The sequence below is a fragment of the Dendrobates tinctorius genome, unplaced genomic scaffold (assembly GCF_039654945.1).
Source record: "Dendrobates tinctorius isolate UK_male_01 unplaced genomic scaffold, ASM3965494v1 ptg000177l, whole genome shotgun sequence".
Lineage (NCBI taxonomy): Eukaryota > Metazoa > Chordata > Amphibia > Anura > Dendrobatidae > Dendrobates > Dendrobates tinctorius.
Genome location: NW_027361844.1, coordinates 378,332 through 397,442, shown reverse-complemented (window position 1 = coordinate 397,442; position 19,111 = coordinate 378,332). Strand labels below are relative to the sequence as shown.

Genomic DNA, 19,111 nt, shown 5'->3' with positions numbered 1-19,111 from the left:
TCCGATGGGTGTCGTGGTCCGGTGCCTCCCATCTTCATATGATGCCTTCCTCCTTCTTACTTCTGCCGCGGCTCCAGCGCAGGCGCCGGACCTCTCTGATTTTTCCCGGCGTCTGCGCACTGCAGTACTTTACTCTGGCCTCAACAGGGCAGATGGAGTATGCCTGCGCAGGAGCCGCGGCAGAAGTAAGAAGGAGGGACGGCATCGTATGAAGATGGGAGGCGCGCGGACCGGACCGCGACACCCACCGCGCCCCCCCCCCCCCCGGTGAGTATAATCTAACTTGTTTTTCTTCTCATCATGTTAAATCGGGGGCTTATCTTCAGCATTACAAAATGCTGTAGATAAGCCCCTGATGGTGGAGCCAGCAGCTGATAGGGCTAAAATGGGGTGATAGATTCCCTTTAATTTGATCTACCTAATGTCCATGGTTTTAACTCCCCACAAAAACGCAAGAAAGCATTTCAGTTTTAAAGGTCAGTACAAGCTGACCAGATTCTCTACTTTGTGTCTCAGATTTTTAAGTATGTTTCCCAAATTTCAACTGAGAAGTGCACAGTGGTACTCGTAGCCTTTCAGAAGAACATGCACTTTATTTGTACACTAGAAATAGCAGATCCAAAGGAGAACGTGTAGGACATATGCTTGTATCAATTGGTAAAAAGCAAGAAGGATTGTCAAATATTTCAAGACTAATTTTGGGAAGTTGTAGATAAATTACGGAAACCACAGACATAGTAAAAACAGTTGAAAACCAAATAATTGACACTTCACCAGGATAAAGACATGGGCGGGTTCACAATTCCGGACCCTTGGATATTTTGCATTTCTTCTCAATTGCAACATTTTTCATGGGTGGGCTCAGAGAGATAGTGAGGGCAGATTTGGGGACAGAAGAGTAGAGGGAATCTGATCTTATGGGAATCCACCTGGAGCTCCCCACTTCAGGGTTTCAGAAATAGGATTACCATCAGGTGATAGATTTAGATCATACTCCTTAGCCATGATGTATAATGTATGGTATAGGGGAAAGGTATGCTGGGAGTGAAAGGTTATAACTAATTCACTCCAATCTGGAATAACCCCCTCTTTCCTAAATTCTTTAAATTAAAAGACTTCACACATTGGGGGAAAAAAGGATCAGTGGTCTTGAGCAGTTGTTTCAGGATAAAGTCTTTAAAAGCTTTGAACAATTTCAGTTAAGAGTTTGGTCTATTCCACAAACTTTTCTATCAATAGCTGCAATTAAGGCACATCTTTTAATTCTAAAAAATAAAACAAAAAAAAAATTATCGCCTGTAATAATTTGTGAACACTCATTCATTGGTACTCTCTTCCTTTGACTCAAAGATGAATACAGTGGAGGCTAAGTCTAAATGGGAAGCGGAGCTTGGAGATATTTCTTTGGGAAAATGTAGGGAAATCCTTGAACTAATCCCAAAGTTATTTCCTTGTGAATCCCAAAGATGTATCACAAATATATATTGTCTGCAAAGTGTATTGAGCCCCAAGCTTCCAATTTCAAAATAGGTTGTCACCCAAATTCAAATTGCCCTTGGTGTGTGATACTGAGAATCTTCAATTAATGCTCATGATGTATCAGTGCGTTTCCATAGAAGCCTTTTGGAAGGGAGTATTTGATTTTGTGGAGAGCATATTTGGGGTGAAGCTGAAACCCTATCCCAGAAGATGTATCTTTATGTGGGAAAATATAGACAGACTCTCCAATAGCTTTGGACATCTCGAGAATACTTTTTCAGGCACGTAAACTGCTGGCATATCATTGGCTAGATCTGAACCCTCCAACCTTAACAGAATTGAAGAATATAATGAATAATATATTTATGGAGAGAGGAGTGTATCAGAAGAGAAACCACTATGTGTAAATATGAATCAACGTGGGGACCTTGGTTAGATGTACCCGGTTTGCCTTCCTACATACTAATAAGTGAGTGCGATCCTTTCTATTCTCCATCCTCTTAACTTAAGCTTTGAGAGATAGGAAGTAATAATCAAAATTAAAACCCTAGGACAGAACAGTTAATGAGAATCAGCTCTTGATTAGATGGATGTTGTCCCTACTCAAAGTCTGGTTAATACCAGTTTCTCTTGATTTATTGTTTTCGAATAATTGATATATATATATATATATATATATATATATATATATATATATATATATATATATATACAAATACTATGGTTGCCTTAAACTAATCTGTAACTATATCAATATCTTGTATTATTGTATCCTTTTTCTGTATGGAAAAATGTATGTAAAGTCGTTTTGTATAATAAAAAATGGTCTGATTTAGAATTGGCAGATCCATTGGACTGGTACCTCCTCCTTCAGGGAATGCTGTTGGAAACTGAGTTGACAGTAGTCTCCTACTATGATCCTAACCATCTTTTCAAGGTCATTGGCTCACACCACAAAGGAATCCTTCCACGGACTGGGGAATCTCATAATCCCTTACTTGGACGATCTTTTGATCAAGGGGCCGTGCCGGCGAGATTGCGGCCTGAGTCTTCAGATCACCTTCGACATTCTGGTCTGTCTTGGCTGGATTGTCAACAGAGAGAAGTCCTCCCTGACCCCAGCTCAGCGCCAGGTGTTTCTGGGTATGAGGTTCGACACGGCCCAAGCCCGTGTCTTCCTTCCAAAGGAAAAATTTCTCTCTCTCTACCAGGGGATTTGTACTCTAAAGCGACCAATTCCTCTCTCCCTACTATCCTGCATAAGAGTCCTGGGGAAGATGATTGCTGCCATGGAAGGTGTGCCCTTTAGGTTATCACCACCTTCGCCAGTCTCCTTGGTTGGGGAGCGGCCTTCCTTCATCACACAGCGCAGGGTCACTGGAACGTCCAAGAAGCCGCTCTCCCCATCAATCTTCTGGAGATCAGGGCAATTTTTTTTTGCCCTTCCCTGCTGGCAGTCTATCCTTGTCGGTCACCTGGTCCGCATGCAATCGGACAACGCCATTGCCGTGGCTTACATAAACCATCAAGGAGGGGCTTGCAGCAAACAGGTTATGGCAGAGGTAACAAGTTATCTGCGATGGCCGGAGCATCATGTTCCCTCCATATCAGCCATACACATTCCGGGGGTGGAAAATTGTGCAAGCGATTTTCTGAGACGTCAGGGTCTCTCATCAGGCGAGTGGTCTCTCAATCCTGCTGTTTTCAACCAAATATGCCAGAGATGGGGCACACCGGACGTTGACCTGATGGCATCTCTGATGAACCACAAGGTTCCTCAGTTCATAGCCAGGTCCCAGAATCCGATGGCCATCGGTTGCGATGCCTTAGTGATCCCGTGGTTGCAATTCCAGCTGTCTTATCTTTTTCCACCTCTCCCCTTTATTCCGAGAGTCATAAAAAAGATAAAGGCAAAAGGAATCCCCGTAATCCTGGTATCTCCAGACTGGCCAAGAAGGGCCTGGCAGGCGGAGCTGGTGAACATGCTCATGGATCGTCTATCACAAAGCCCCCTCTTCCACCAGAGTTCACAGTCTTTGAGTTTAACGGCGTGGTCGTTGAGGCCGGTATTTCCCATCAGGGCATTCAGACCAAGATAAGGGCAAGAAAGCCAGCATCCAGGCGTATCTACCACAGATATTGGAAGGCCTTCTTTCGGTGAAGTGAGGACAACAATTTGGTCTCTTTTTCCCTTCCTTCCAGTCTGAGGTTTCTACAAGTCTGTCTTGATTCTGGTATATCTCTTAGTACTCTAAAGGGTCAAGTTTCCACACTGTCATTTCTTTTCCAACGAGATCTGGCTTCTCGTTCCCAGGTAAAGACGTTCCTTCAAGGAGTCACCCACCTGGCACCTCCTTATCGTCCTCCGATAAATCCATGGAATCTTAACCTTGTCTTTGGCGCACTTCAGCGTGCTACTTTTGAGTCCATTCAAGGCATATTCAGTCTTCTCTCCTGTCTTGGAAAGTGGCCTTTTTAGTTGCCATTACATCCATCAAGAGAGTTTCAGAAGTTAGCTGCACTGTCCTGATTCTACATCAGGACAAAGTAGTTGTCAAACCCGTTCTTTCCTTCTTGTCCAAGATGGGTTTTTTTCACATTAATGAAGAAATTGTCCTTCCTACTCTATGTCCCTCTCCGGTTCATCCCCAGGAGAGGTCCCTACACAAGTTGGATCTGGTCAGAGCTATCCAAGTCTACCTCTCAAGGACTGCTTCCTTACGCCTCTCTGAGGCTCTTTTTGTCATTTCTGAAGGTCGTTGTAAGGTGCTTCCAAATCCACTACTGCCTGTTGGATTTGTTCAGCAATATTGGAGGTATACCGCGTTCAGGACTAACAGCCTCCTCCGGGGGTAAAGGCTCATGCCACCTGGGTCGTGGGAGTTTCCTGGGCAGTTCACCAGACTTTGGCTTTACAGATTTGTAAAGCTTTTACCTGCTCATCTTTGCACACTTTTGCGAAGTTTTACAGGATTCATACCCGTGCCTCGTCTGATGCAGGTCTGGGAAGGAAGGTGCTGCAGATGGCGGTTATGCACCGGCTGACCTAGGTCTGTTTTCTTTGCATTCTTTCTGTTTCCCACCCTTGGGACTACTTTAGGACGTCCCATGGTTACCTGTGTCCCCCAGTGAAGCGATAGAGGGATTTTTGGTACTTACCGTAAAATCTCTTTCTTGGAGCCTTCATTGGGAGACACAGCACCCTCCCTAACTGGTTGTACCGTTTTGGGCCTATGTGCCTTTGTTGCTTTAACCCTAACTGAGGTACTTTGTGCCTGTCGGTGGGTGTATACTGCTGAGGAGGAGGTATTTTACTTTTTTTGCATAGTGTCATCCTCCTAGTGACAGCAGCATACATCCATGGTTACCTGTGTCCCCCAGTGAAGGCTCCAAGAAAGAGATTTTATGGTGAGTACCAAAAATCCTTCTATTCCGTGTCCCTCTCTTGAGGTACCTATGTTTTTTATATTTTATATATTATCTATTTACTAATAAAAATTTAAGGATTTGTTTCCCTTCTTTTACTCTGTGCATGGCATGAGGTATATACACATCAGTAATGGGTTATTATGTTAACTTTACAATAACGCAGTAATGTAAAAAAAATAAAGTGGAAAACTGAAGGAATATTTTCTGAATGTTCTGTATGACCGGCTTTTACACTTTTCTCTTAGTAGCTCATACTTTCTAGCTTTGGATGCTGTCACATTTTTAATTGATGTTTAACCGGAAATACATTTTCCTTTTTCTCCTTTTTTTTTTTGTTTTGTAACAGGACACATACAATACTTGTCAACCATAATTAAGGACAGCAGAAAACATTTCCGCAAAAAGTATGGTGTTCAGTTTTTGTTGGATACAATCCAAATATATTACAGGTATGAAACAATACTGTCTTGGGTAGGGCAGTGTTTACGTTTTGTCTCTGACTATCTGAATATAGCACGTTATCTGACACACACAAAATTATTTTTTAGTGCCAGTATTGGCACATCTGTGATGTTGTGTGCTTTACATGGAAGCAGTCTCCTTTTCTGCAACATCAGATCAGTACAGGTTCCCTCAGTAATGGCTGGTGTATATCTATTAATCTGGGCTGCATTTCAGAGGCAACACCAAAAATGAGCAAGGAACAGAAGGAAATGTCAAGCGAGAGCAAACCATTCAGAGCAAGGAAAAAAAATAACAGAAAAAGTTATAGAATAGTGACTTTAATAAATCCCACCATCTTTTATTTATGATTTATAAACAAAGTAATTTGTGCTTTTTTTTTCTTTTTATTTCATTTAAAATAACTATAAATTTATATAAATTCTGATTTCTGCGTTTATTTTTCTTGGTTTTTTTTATCTCCTAGTAAGGAGAACTCTTTGTCATCTGAGGATTTGACTACAATAAGAATGTCTCTGTTTGGTCTCATGAAATACTTTCTCAGCAAAGGTGACACACAGGAAGAGATTCAGAGTGTCATTGGTTACATTGCAGCAACCAGTGATGAAGAACAGGTATGTACTTTTTTAAAAATATTCTTTTCAACGCTCACATGAGTTACATTCTTTTCATCATCGTGTGCTTTTTTTTTTTTTTTCTTCTTAGCTGTGCGGAATATTGGAAGTCATTCATAGTCTCTTGAGCTCTACTCCCACTCAGGACCAACTTTTTCTGCTTCTGTTTGAGCCAGGCAGTGCTGATATTCTTTATGCATTGCTGCTGAATCAGAGGTATTCTGACCGATTGAAAGAACTAGTATTCAAGGTAAGTGAAGTTTTTTTGGGGCTCTTCACCCAGGGTTTTTTTTTTTTTTTTTAGAAGGTTTTGTAACAGAAAGCGAGCAGAAACTTTCCAAATCCTCCACAAAAATCAAAACGCTTCAAAAACTTGGAGGTTTTGTTCAGATTCTGCTCCGCAAAACGTTGAAAAAAAATTTTCTGTGTACATACCATTACTTAAATTATTACTAGTGTTGAGCATTCTGATACCGCAAGTATCGGGTATCGGCCGATACTTGCTGTATCGGAATTCCGATACCGACTTCCGATATTTTTTCAATATCGGAAGTCGGCATCGGAAGTTCAAAGTTGATTGACAGCCGAAATGACGTCGTCATGATGCGCGGTGTGTGCGCATCATGATGCGCCGTCATTTCGGGCCTTCCGGGGGTCTCTGACGGCCTGCCCGGGGGCTGTGCCGGCCTGCCGGGGGGCTGTGTGGACTGCCCGGGGTCTGTACCGGCCTGCCGGGGGGCTGTGCTGGCCTGTCGGTGGTCTGTGCACCCTGTGGGGGTCTGTACCGGCCTGCCGGGGGGCTGTGCTGATGTCCGGGGGTCTGTGCAAGCATCGTCCGATGGGACTACAAGTCCCATCTGGCGATGCCTGCTACCATGACAGTGATTAACACATTAGCCAATGATGGGACAGTAGTAGTCCCATCATCCGGCTAATGTGTTAAATGTTAAAAAAAAAAAATATATATATATATACTACATACATACTACATACATACTACATGCATGCTACATGCATACTACATGCTACATACATACCACATATATACTACATGCATGCTACATACATACTACATGCTACATACATACTACATATATACTACATGCATGCTACATACATACTACATGCTACATACATAACACATATATACTACATGCATGTTACATACATACTACATGCTACATACATACCACATATATACTACATACATACTACATGCATGCTACATGCTACATACATACTACATACATACTACATGCATGCTACATACATACTACATGCTACATACATAACACATATATACTACATGCATGCTACATACATACTACATGCATGCTACATACATACTACATATATACTACATGCATGCTACATACATACTACATGCTACATACATACTACATGCATACTACATGCATGCTACATACATACATGCTACATGCATACTACATACATGCTACATGCATGCTACATACATACTACATGCATGCTACATACATACTACATGCATGCTACATACATGCTACATACATACTACATACATACTACATGCATGCTACATACAATACATTCATACAATACATACATAGACATACAGTACATATAACATAGAGTAACATACTTACCAATACTTGTCACATTGTCACATTGAAATTCCCACACAGCAATGGCATAAAGTGAGACTAGGGACTTTTTTTTTTTAAGTGGCGGAGGAATACAGTGCGGAAGGATACCTACCTTCCGTCATTGGATTCCTGCAGCCCGTAGAGAACGGCAGCATCAGCTGATGCTGCAGTTCTCTACCCAAGATCGTCGTGGGACACACTCGTGGACTGCTTCGGATCATGGGTGAGTATTTTTGTGGTTTGTTATGTTAATATTTATTCCGTAAAAGACAATGGCTTCGGGGAACAATGTGACAAGTATTGGTAAGTATGTTACTCTATGTTATATGTACTGTATGTCTATGTATGTATTGTATGAATGTATTGTATGTAGCATGCATGTAGTATGTATGTAGTATGTATGTAGCATGTAGTATGTATGTAGCATGCATGTAGTATGTATGTAGCATGCATGTAGTATGTATGTAGCATGCATGTAGTATGTATGTAGCATGCATGTAGCATGCATGTAGTATGTATGTAGCATGCATGTAGCATGCATGTAGTATGTATGTAGTATGTATGTAGCATGCATGTAGTATGTATGTAGCATGCATGTAGCATGTATGTAGCATGCATGTAGCATGTATGTATGTAGCATGCATGTAGCATGTATGTATGTAGCATGCATGTAGCATGTATGTATGTAGCATGCATGTATGTATGTAGCATGCATGTAGCATGTATGTATGTAGCATGCATGTAGCATGTATGTATGTAGCATGCATGTAGCATGTAGCATGTATGTATGTAGCATGCATGTAGTATGTATGTAGTATGTATGTAGCATGCATGTAGTATGTATGTAGCATGCAGTATGTATGTAGCATGTAGTATGTATGTAGCATGTAGTATGTATGTAGCATGCATGTAGCATGCATGTAGCATGCATGTAGCATGCATGTAGTATATATGTAGTATGTAGCATGCATGTAGTATGTAGCATGTATGTAGTATGCATGTAGTATATATGTAGTATGTATGTTACATGTAGTATATATGTAGTATGCATGTTGCATGCATGTAGTATATATGTTGTATGTATGTTGCATGTAGTATATATGTAGTATGAATGTAGCATGTATGTAGTATGTAGTATGAATGTAGCATGTATGTAGTATGCATGTTGCATGTAGTATATATGTAGTATGCATGTTGTATGTATGTAGTATGTATGTAGTATGTATGTAGCATGTAATTTTTTTTTTTTTTTTTTTCTACATTCAACACATTAGCCGGATGATGGGACTACTACTGTCCCATCATTGGCTAATGTGTCAATCACTGTCATGGTAGCAGGCATCGCCCGATGGGACTTGTAGTCCCATCGGACGATGACTGCACAGACCCCCGAAGCCTGCACAGCCCCCCGGCAGGCCGGCACAGCCCCCCGGCAGGCCGGCACAGCCCCCCGGAGCCTGCACAGACCACCGGCAGGCCGACACAGCCCACCGGAGCCTGCACAGACCACCGGCAGGCCGTCACAGCCCCCCGGCAGGCCGGCACAGACCACCGGAGCCTGCACAGACCCCCTGGCAGGCCGGCACAGCCCCCCGAAAGGCCCGTACAGACCCCAGAGAGGCTGTACAAGGCAAAAACAGGGTTTTTCTTATTCCGATACCGGAAGTCCCATAGACTTGAATGGGACTTCCGGTATCGGAATCGGCGATACCGATACTTTTTTGTAAGATCGGCCGATCCATTCCGATCCGATACTTTGAAGTATCGGACGGTATCGCTCAACTCTAATTATTACCAATCATCTACAAAGGTGAGTCATATTGGTGCTCAGTTTTGTCTCTACTAGCTCAGACTAGATGTTGGCTAGGTATAGACCTAGCTCAGGCTTGTAGCAGCTTTGTATAACTTCATGGGATAGATATTCGTTCTGGTGCAGTGGAATTTTAGAAATTGAAACCAGGTTTCTTGAAATAATGTTTTGACAGATATTAGAACAGATGCTGAATTGCAATAAAGTTTATGAAAAAAGCAAGCAGAGAATTCGACTGAGGGAAGTGGGCTACTCAGGACTGGGTTTACTGCTGAATGATGCGCCTGTTGGTACATTACTCATAAAAGGACTTCTCAATCAAGTGCTTAGAGCGGGTAAGTTTTTCCATTTTTTCTCTATTTTTTTCTAATTTATATGTTGTCTGCAAGTATAATATTTGCATGTTTTCCACTTCTTAGGCTATGAACAAATTGGTGAAAACCTCACAAAAAAAAATCCCTCTCTGTCAAACCATAAAATTTAACTTTTAATAAATAGCCACTGGCTCAGTTTAAAATGGAACAGAAGAGACAGCTATTTAACGGATTTGATTTCCATAGGCTTAAATGTAAAAAAAAAGAATCCAGTTTAAATAATTTTTTTTTACTTGGACAAAGTAGCTGTCTGTACAGCATTTTTTGTCAATGGATTGCTGCTGGATCTGTTCTAATGGACGATTACTGAACATGTGAATATAGCCTTGGGAGGGTTCCCTTGATAAAAAAAAATGCTCATTCCTCTTCCTGAGAATTCCCTCAGTCAGTTGTAATCAGTGGTCCGTTTACCTGCAGCGACAGTACAGGAGATATTGGGTATCATATAGCGCTAAATCACCGTTGTCCAAGTGAACCAGACGGGTCATATCTGATACAGATCTTATATGCAGATTTGCACAAGTAAATTTTGCAGTGGATTACAGAACCATGCAAGGATTTTGTTCTAGAAAGATCACTATTTTTAATGTGGATTTCACCACTTTGAATGTAGCTAGGAAACTAGATTGTGGAAAATCCACAGCAAAATTTACTCCTGACATGGGTGGATTGTAGTAAAATGCCAGCACAAAATTTCTATCTCATGCTCTATTCCAGGACAATACTGTATGTTAAAGCAGTGCACTTTTTTAACTGCTTTTCATGTCTGGTCAAGATATGAGAACACTGATCCCTCTATTAAAGGAGTATTCCAGCTCCTCATTTCTGCATCAAGAGATGAGCAGTGCCAGTGACTTCACATCTACTGACACCTGCCAATCGCGCATACAAACCTTGTTATTAAACATGAATATAGTTATTTGTTTTTCCGCTTCAGTTGGTTTCCTGTCCCTGTAGAGGGAATCTACATCCTGGAGTTGTCCAGGGGAATTATTGTTGTGGGACATGAAACCTTACCCAAGCCCTGACCCAGTCGCCTGGGTAGCGGTATGACACTGCTGCGGCCAGAGCAGGTGGGTCCTGTAGGTGACACAGCAGTTCCAAAGAGGAAATCTGCTTGGGAGCGGACTCTGGGCGGCAGCAGCATAGTAATCTGATGTGTCTGCTGGCCGTCGTGTTGTCCCGGGCCTGCACAATTCAGAAAAAGTGCACCCTGATGACAAGTTTGTGACAAATTGTGTAATAAAATTCAACATCTTTATTGATATGTGTGACTTTAATTACTCTCTATTGGGAATTTTTTACTCCGGTATTCTATGTAGGTCTCCATACAAGACTATCTGGAGGAGTGGCGAACCCCTCCTGTAAATGATAATTCCCCCCCTCCCAGCAACTCAGCAAAGGGAGTGTAAAAAAAAAACCTGAAAGGAAGAGTTTCTTACCCTCATCCTCAGTGCAAATATTCCCTTGAGGATTCCTCTGCTATATGGCTATATGCGACTAGGCTCCTAAAAATTAATGTGGCCATTTCAAAAGCATCAGGATAGGCGATGTTATCCTTTCACAAAATGGGAGTTCTGGAAGTCCATAGGGCGGCCGATAGTCTCCAGAAGAGCGATTAGGAATCCTATGTAGATTTTTTTTAAACCAGACATTTCAGAAATATGTACAGCCAGGTCCCTGATGGTAAGGCTGGATCAGTTGAAAGATCAACAAAATATTTAAACGGCAGGGGAAAATATCTTAGCCGCTGTTACTGTGAGTTAGAGGATGGCAGCATTCCTTGCTGATGCTCTGCTGACTCGGTGGAATACCTGTTGGACCAGTATTGGATGATATCTTGGGAAAAGCAGTTGGTTATAAAAATGGCTTTCCTAATTTAGAATTTCCATCCTGTAAAAGGAATTAGTCCTCATAGAGATCCAGGACAAGAGAGAGAGATTATAGTCTCCCCTCTGTTTAGTAACAGATGCAAACTTCAGGCCAATAATAAACCTTGCAAAGACTTACTCTTTAAGGTAGGTATTCGTTAGTTAGCATCCATGCAATTAATGTGAGTTTGGTCCAAACAAGTGCAGTTTTATTGCTTTCCACATTTTGCACAGCACCAGTGGTAAAAAAAAGATCATAGACATAGCTCCCTAGGCTTGTCCATGCGCTAACTAAACAAACATCTATTGTCCATAGCAACCACTGATACTTGCGGTTATCTACATATGGCCTTATGCAGGTTAGCTCAGGGAGATTCTCTGGCCTCTCTCTCTGTTCCGCTCCAAGACACATCCAGTCTGCTCTGCTTTCCAGCAGTCTGACTAAGGTGAACGCCTAGCCTGATCATGTGCAGAGCTCCCCAGATGCCCCTAATCAAAACCTGTACAGCTAGGATTTAACCAAGTCCTACCTGCCTTTGCTACAACCTCAAGAGGCTGAACAAATTCCTGAGAGATTGATCATTTAAAATGTCTATAAGATCGGCTATAAAACTTCTGGTTCCAGATTGTGATATGGCAGTCTAGGATTTAAAGGAAGTGCATCACCTTGCAATTCACATGAAACATCAAAAATTCCTGAATAGCTTTTGGCATAAAAGGAGAATTGAGGTTTACAGTTTCGGGGTTCTTCCCTTTGGTTGCCATGGGGCCTTCAAGGCTTTACAGAGATTTTAGCAGAAGTGACGACTCCTATGAAGGAAAGAAAAGCATACCTCAATGATTTTCTGATTGTGGGCATATCGGTCAAGTGTTGCAGAACTCAGTTGGCAGAGTTAGGGTATGTGCACACGTTGCGGATTAGCCTGTGGAATTTTCTGCAGAGAATCCGCATCTCTTGGCAGAAAACGCAGGCTAAAACGCTTGCGGTTTTCCTGCGGAATTGATGCGGATTCCTTGTGGATTTTATTGCATTTTTGCTGTGAGAGATTGATTTTTATGTGCCAGAAATAAAACTGCAGCTGCTGATTAGCAAAAAGAATTGACAGGCTGCGGAAAATAAACTGCTGCTTTTCCGCGCGGAATTTTCTGCAGCATGTGCACTGCGTTTTTGCATTTCCCATTCATTAACATTGTGTGCACTCTGCACTGCAGATTTGAGGCAATTCCGCGCATCCAAAAACGCTGCGGAAACTGATCAAAATCCGCAACGTGTGCACATACCCTAAAGGGTAACCTTGACAAAGTTAGATTTCCTACTCAATTTAAAAAAAAAAAAAATCAAGATTAGAATTTAAAACAGTACAGGTCTTCCCTCATCATCTCCTGGACTCAGTAAATGAGATTTATCTACCAAGGGAGAAAGGGGAAAAGAAGGTGTCCTGCTAAGTGTCAAAATTAGTAAGTAATCTGGCCACAACTCTAAGGAGGCAAGGCAATATCGTTGTTAGGAACTCTAACCTACTGCATTCCAGTAGTAGCATGGTCACAAATACACAAACATGTGTTGTAATGGGAGATACTGGCAAACAGATATGCTTTAAAGTTGGTTGGGAAACTAAAGCCCCCGTCACACTAAGCGAGATCGCTGTTATGTCACAAGTTTTGTGACGCAACAGCGACCTCAGCAGCGATCTCGCTATGTTTGACAGGTAGCAGCGACCAGGCCCCTGCTGTGAGATCACTGGTCGTGTCGGAATGTCCTGGACATTTTTTTTGATCGTTCAGGTCCCGCTGGGTAGCATGCATCAGTATGTTTGACACCTTACCAACGACCTCGTTAGCAACTCAGAAGCGAGACACATAGGCGTGGATTTGCGTTGATTCGAGGTCTGAATCGTCAGAGTAGCTGCTATGTGACAGGGTCCCAACGACCGCCAACAGCGTTACAAAGGTCGCTACGGGTCGCTGTATTGATCTGACTGTTTGGCATCTCACCAGCGACCACATAGCGACGAAGCAACGATCCCTAACAGGTCGTATCGTTGTCGGGATCGCTGTAGCATCGCTTAGTGTGACGGGTGCTTTACTCTTTCTTCAGCAGCAACTCAATCTCTTGTCTGGTGGTTAGAGACAAAAAATATATACAGAGGAGTGCCTTGGATGAATCGGATATAGTGGTTCATTGCTACAAATGTAAGCCCTCAGGGATAGGGGGCGGGCACATCTGAGATATCTGTGGCCAGGGCTGATGGACAAGAGAAGAAAGATCTGGTTCCTCCAACCTAAAGCAAGTCTTGGAAGTAAGGCAGTCTCTAAGAAAACTCCTGACATCTAGACAAAGTCAGGTAAAGGTCTTGTCAGACAACAGGGTTACGGTATCTTACATAAACCATCAGGGGGGAACTAGGCCTAGATGCCTAATGACTCTGTCTGATCAGATCTTTCAGATTGCGGAGTCTCCCCTATTATCTTTAACCCCTTAAGGGCCAGGGGTATTTTTGTTTTTGCATTTTCATTTTTTTGCTCCCCTATTTCCCACATCCATAACTTATTTTATTTTTTTTTCGTCAATGTGGCCATTTGAGGGCTCGTTTTTTGTGGGACGAGTTATACTTTTGAATGGCACCATTTATTTTACCATATCGTGTACTGGAAAACGGGGGAAAAAAATTCCAAGTGAGGTGAAATTGCAAAAAAAAAGTGCAGTTACACAATTGGTTTTTAAATTTTTTTTTTCCATGTTCACTAAATGCTAAAACTGACCTGCCATTGTGATTCTCCAGGTCATTACAAGTTCATAGACACCAAACATGTCTAGCATGGCTAGGTTCTTTTTAATTTAAGTGGTGAAAAAAAATCCAAAGCTTGCAAAAAATAAAAATAAGTCACCATTTTCAGTGACTTGTAGCGTTTCCATTTTCCGGGATTTGAGGCTGGTTAAGGGCTTATTTTTTGCTCACCGATCTGACGTTTTCATTGATACCATTTTGATTTTGGTGTAGATACGAACTTTTGATCGCCCATTATTGCATTGTATTACAATGTTGCTTTGACCAAAAAACTTAATTCTGGCCTTTCGATTTTTTTTCTTACTACGCCGTTTACCGATTGGATTAATTCTTTTTATATATCGATCAGGCGATTCTGAGTGCGGCGATACCATATATGTGTATATTTGTTTTTGTTTGTTTTTTTTAATTTTTATTTTGAATGGGGCAAATGGGAGGGTGATTTGAACGTTTATTTTTTTTATTATTTTTAAAAACATTTTTTTATACTTGCTTCAATAGTGTCCATGGGAGACTAGTAGCTGTGATCATCCGATCATGCTCTATGTAGCAGAAATGCTCATTTGCTATGAACGCCGACTGCTGGGTGGCGCTCATAGCTATCCGGCTATGACAACCACAAGGGTCTTCTGCAGACCCCGGCTTGTCATGCCAACCCGTTAGCGACCCACGGTCATATGACATGAGCGGGGTTAATGAAGTTCATCCTGTGCTTGAATGTTAAATGCCGCTGTCAGAGCTTAACAGTGGGACTTAACATGTTAACAGCCGCGGGTGGATCGCGATTCCACCCATGGCTGTTAAAGGCACATGACATCTGATCAGATCAGCTGTCATGTGCTTGAAAAGGTGCTGGCTCATTGCCGGAGCCCACACCAAACAGGGGTAGGCGTGTATTGTCGGATATATCCGTTATTGGATGTTACGAGGTTATCAGCATTTCACATAAAGGGAAAGAGAATGGCAAGCAGACTTTTTTAGCCGCATCCAACTGAAATGGGGAGTGGTCTCTGAGTCGGAGAGTGTTCAATCAGACTGTGGACCTGTGAGGGCTTTCAGACATAGATCTAATTGCTGACAGACAGAAAAGTGAGAAAATTCTGTTCACTGGAGCTGACGGGATAGCAGCAAGCCATGGATGCCTTCCTGCTCAAATGAGATTTCGGTCTTGTATATGCCTTTCCTCTTACGATGCTGGTTCCAGCAGTTCTAAAAATGATTAGGGAAGATTGTATTATTTAAATACATTTAATTGTGGAACATATCATTCCAAGATCTGTTGATTAAAATTAACTTTTGTTCATGGGAAAACCCCTTTAAAGAGGCCATAGGGTTGGCTTATTCCGCAAATAGGGCATTTCCGGAAGACCTTAAAGCTCATTCTACTAGGGCTGTTTCAACCTTCTAGATGGAGAAAGCAGATGTCTCCATCGAGCAAACATGTAAGGCTGCAATACAATCTGCACCTTGCACCTTCCATAGACACTATAGGCCCGATTTAAGATTTTCTGCTGATCTTTCCTTTGGAAGAAGAGTTCTACAGGCTGTAGTCCCACCCGAAGTTTAAAGTTTCTCTGTAAATCTCTCAGGTGGTGCTGTCATTTGTGATGGGAAAAGACTAATTTAGTTACCGGTAATGGGATTTTCCAGAACCCATGACAGCACCCTTATATTCCCTCCTATTAATGGTAATGCATAGTCACTTTGTTTCCTTTGTGTTGTTAGATTCATGCAGTGTTTAGAAGAAAAAATCATGTTGTATAATGGTGTATATAACCATTAAGTGGTGTTTTCATTCTCTGTAAAGAACTGATGCAGTGGAGAGGGACCTCCCTTTTATTCTGTAGGTTTCCGATCCCCTCTCTCAGGTGGTGCTGTCATGGATTCTGAAAAATCCCATTACCAGTAAGTAATTTAGTCTTACTGTGTCGCCTCATTGGGGGGGGAAACAGAACCATGGGTGTTATGCTGCTGTCCACTAGGAGGCGACACTATGCATAATCTGGAAAAGATTAACTATGGCTCCTCTTCTGCAGTATACACCCCTGGACGGCGTCGGCCTTCTCCAGTTTTTGCTTAGTGTCGCAAGGAGGAATACCTAAAGAATTTTTTTTTCCTCTTCGCCACGACAGCACCCACTGAGAGAGGGGATCCGCCCCTAGGAACAGCAAACCTACAGAGAGATAAATGGGGCGGTCCCCCTCGCTCCCTCAGTTTGGTTTCCTGTTCCTAGGAAGGAACCTGCAGAAGAGGATACCTGGTCTGGTAGCCGCCTGCATGCATAATGTGAGCAGCAGGGGCCCCAGGACTGGAGGCAGCGTCTGGCGGAGAGGAGGTTCCCCCCAGAGCTGGTAATGCAGGTGAGGCCAGAGGTGGAATAAGTACCGAGGCTCACTGGGTTATGGGGCAGACACCCCCCCGGGAGAGGGGCGGACGCATTACGTGAGCGCGGCATCAGGGATGGTGGCCGCCGCGCTCCCCCCGAACAGCGAGGCTGGGAGGAGAAGCAGGAGATCCTGAGCTTGCGCCGATGGTGCCAAGCAGCGCCAGAGGGGAACATAGCTTGGAGGGGGTGGCGACGGGCAGAGCGAGCAGGACGGCCGGCACTTCCAGGCAGAGGCGACCCGGAAGTGTAACAACAGCTTCCGGGGTCGGAGGAGTCAGGAAAACTGCGGTATCGCGGGAGAGCGGCCGTGCATGCGCGGTGGGAGCAAAAAAAAAAAAAAAATGACGAAAAAAAAAAAGGGGGGTCAGAACCAGGAAGTAGCATAAAAAAGACCCGATAATGCGGCGACAGTGCGCAGTCATGTCGTCCATAAACGGCCCAGCTTCGCTCCCGCTAAGTCAGCCAGGGGAATCCCCACATGGCAGCAGACAAAGCGGTACTACGAGAAGGAGCAGCAGCACCAGAAGAAGTGGCAGCTCCAGGAAAGAGTCCAGCGGGCATTCTAGGCAGGATGAGCCCTTGGAAAAGAAACGAAAAGAGAAAAAATCATCCCACACCTCGCCTCAGCCTGAGTCGCGGACCCCGCAGCCGGTAGTTTGCTGACGAGATTCACGGGTGAGTGTTTATAGTCAGACTAAACAGCTGACGGCTTCTTTCTGGTCCATACCCTTTTAGGCCAAAAGAACGGAGAAGGCGAAAAATAGAGAGTGTGCCTTATGTTCTCAGCCCCTCCCAGATGTCCACCCTAAAAGAATGTGCCAGTCTTGTATTGGAAAGACCTTACAGGAGGAATCCTCAGGGAGGAAAGAGGATATCCGAGCAATAATTAGAGAGGAGCTACGGGCCTTAGACAGCTCCAGCAGTCTGGGGGGACACTCCTCTGTCAGAGAATTAGTTTCACCAAGAGGAAGAGCTTCGCCGGCGTCGGGGTCGCCGTCAGAAACTGGGGAGCTAGACTCTGATAGATCCCAGGATTACTTTTCCTCAGAGGAGGAGGAGCAGACTTGTTTCCCTGCGGACAGTGTTAATATGTTAATAACTTAGTTATGTTTGTCCGAAATACTATGGGGCTACCAGAGAGTAAGGACCCCAAGACTCCGCAAGACATGATGTTCGCAGGTATTTCCCGGAGAAAGATCCGGGCGTTCCCAGTAGTCCCAGCCATAAAGGAGCTGGTAAGGAGGGAGTGGGAGAAACAGGGTCAGAGAACCTTCCCCCCCTTAACGTCAAAACGCAAATACCCTAAAGTAGATGCGGCAGTGGCCTCTACCTCTCGTAGATCCTCCCTGCCGGTGGAGGATTCAGGCACGTTGGCTGACTCATTAGATCGTAAGACAGATACCTTTCTTAAACGATCCTGGGAGGCATGCACGGCAGCTTTTAAGCCCGCAGTAGCAGCCACGTGCACAGCAAGGTCAATGTTGGTGAGGCTGAATGACCTAGAGGAGAAAATTAAAAGCGGAGTAGCCAGAAACAAGCTCTTTTCCTCAATCCCCCTCATTAAGGGAGCAGCGGCTTTACTGTCTGACTCCTCAGCGGACTCTCTCCGATTATCTGCTAGAGCAGCAGGGCTAACCAATTCAGGCCGGCGGGCCTTATGGTTGAAAGGGTAGAGAGGAGATACGCAGACAAAGACTAAGCTTTGTGCAATACCCTGCCAGGGTAAGTACCTATTTGGCACGGAGTTGGACGAGATCCTAACGAAAGCGGGGGAGAGAAAGAAAGGTTTTCCTAACCCGTATATACCCTTTAACAGGAGGGCCTTCAGGAAGCCTCCGTTTGGAAAAAAGAGAGATTTCAAACCTCAGGACTGCTGGGGAAATAAGGATCCCAAACAGAGGGGCAGCCTATTTGGGAAACGTCCCTTCAGAGGAGACAGGTTCCGCTAGTACCAGTACACCGGTAGGTGGCAGGCTACTGAAATTCAGCCACCAATGGGGGAAGATTACATCCAACCCCTGGGCCATGGATATCGTTTCATCAGGCCTAAAACCAGAATTTGAGGGGGGGAGTGCGGGCAGGCATGGCATATACAGAGACAGGGCTCCCTGCGCCCCTGTCTCTGCGGCAGCACCAGCTTCATAGCGCCTCAGTGAGACCCATCACAGGACCCCGCTTCTGATTGTTGCCCCACCGCTAGCCTGCCTTCCAATCCGGGGGGTCCGGTTTAGATCCGACCCCCTCCCAGACTACCACACCGGCCTGGAGCCCT

General features: G+C 43.7%; 1 protein-coding gene across 3 annotated transcripts in view; it reads left to right on the top strand.

Annotated features, from left to right (window-relative positions):
• Positions 1-19,111, top strand: part of NBEAL1 (neurobeachin like 1) — a 363,036-nt gene that overhangs the window by 193,979 nt on the left and 149,946 nt on the right. For all 3 annotated transcript variants that reach the window (XM_073551440.1, XM_073551438.1, XM_073551439.1), the window contains 4 exons: positions 5,255-5,357; positions 5,837-5,984; positions 6,076-6,234; positions 9,595-9,754. In XM_073551440.1, the coding sequence (XP_073407541.1) occupies positions 5,255-5,357; positions 5,837-5,984; positions 6,076-6,234; positions 9,595-9,754 (570 nt within the window). The remainder of the gene's footprint in view (positions 1-5,254; positions 5,358-5,836; positions 5,985-6,075; positions 6,235-9,594; positions 9,755-19,111) is intronic.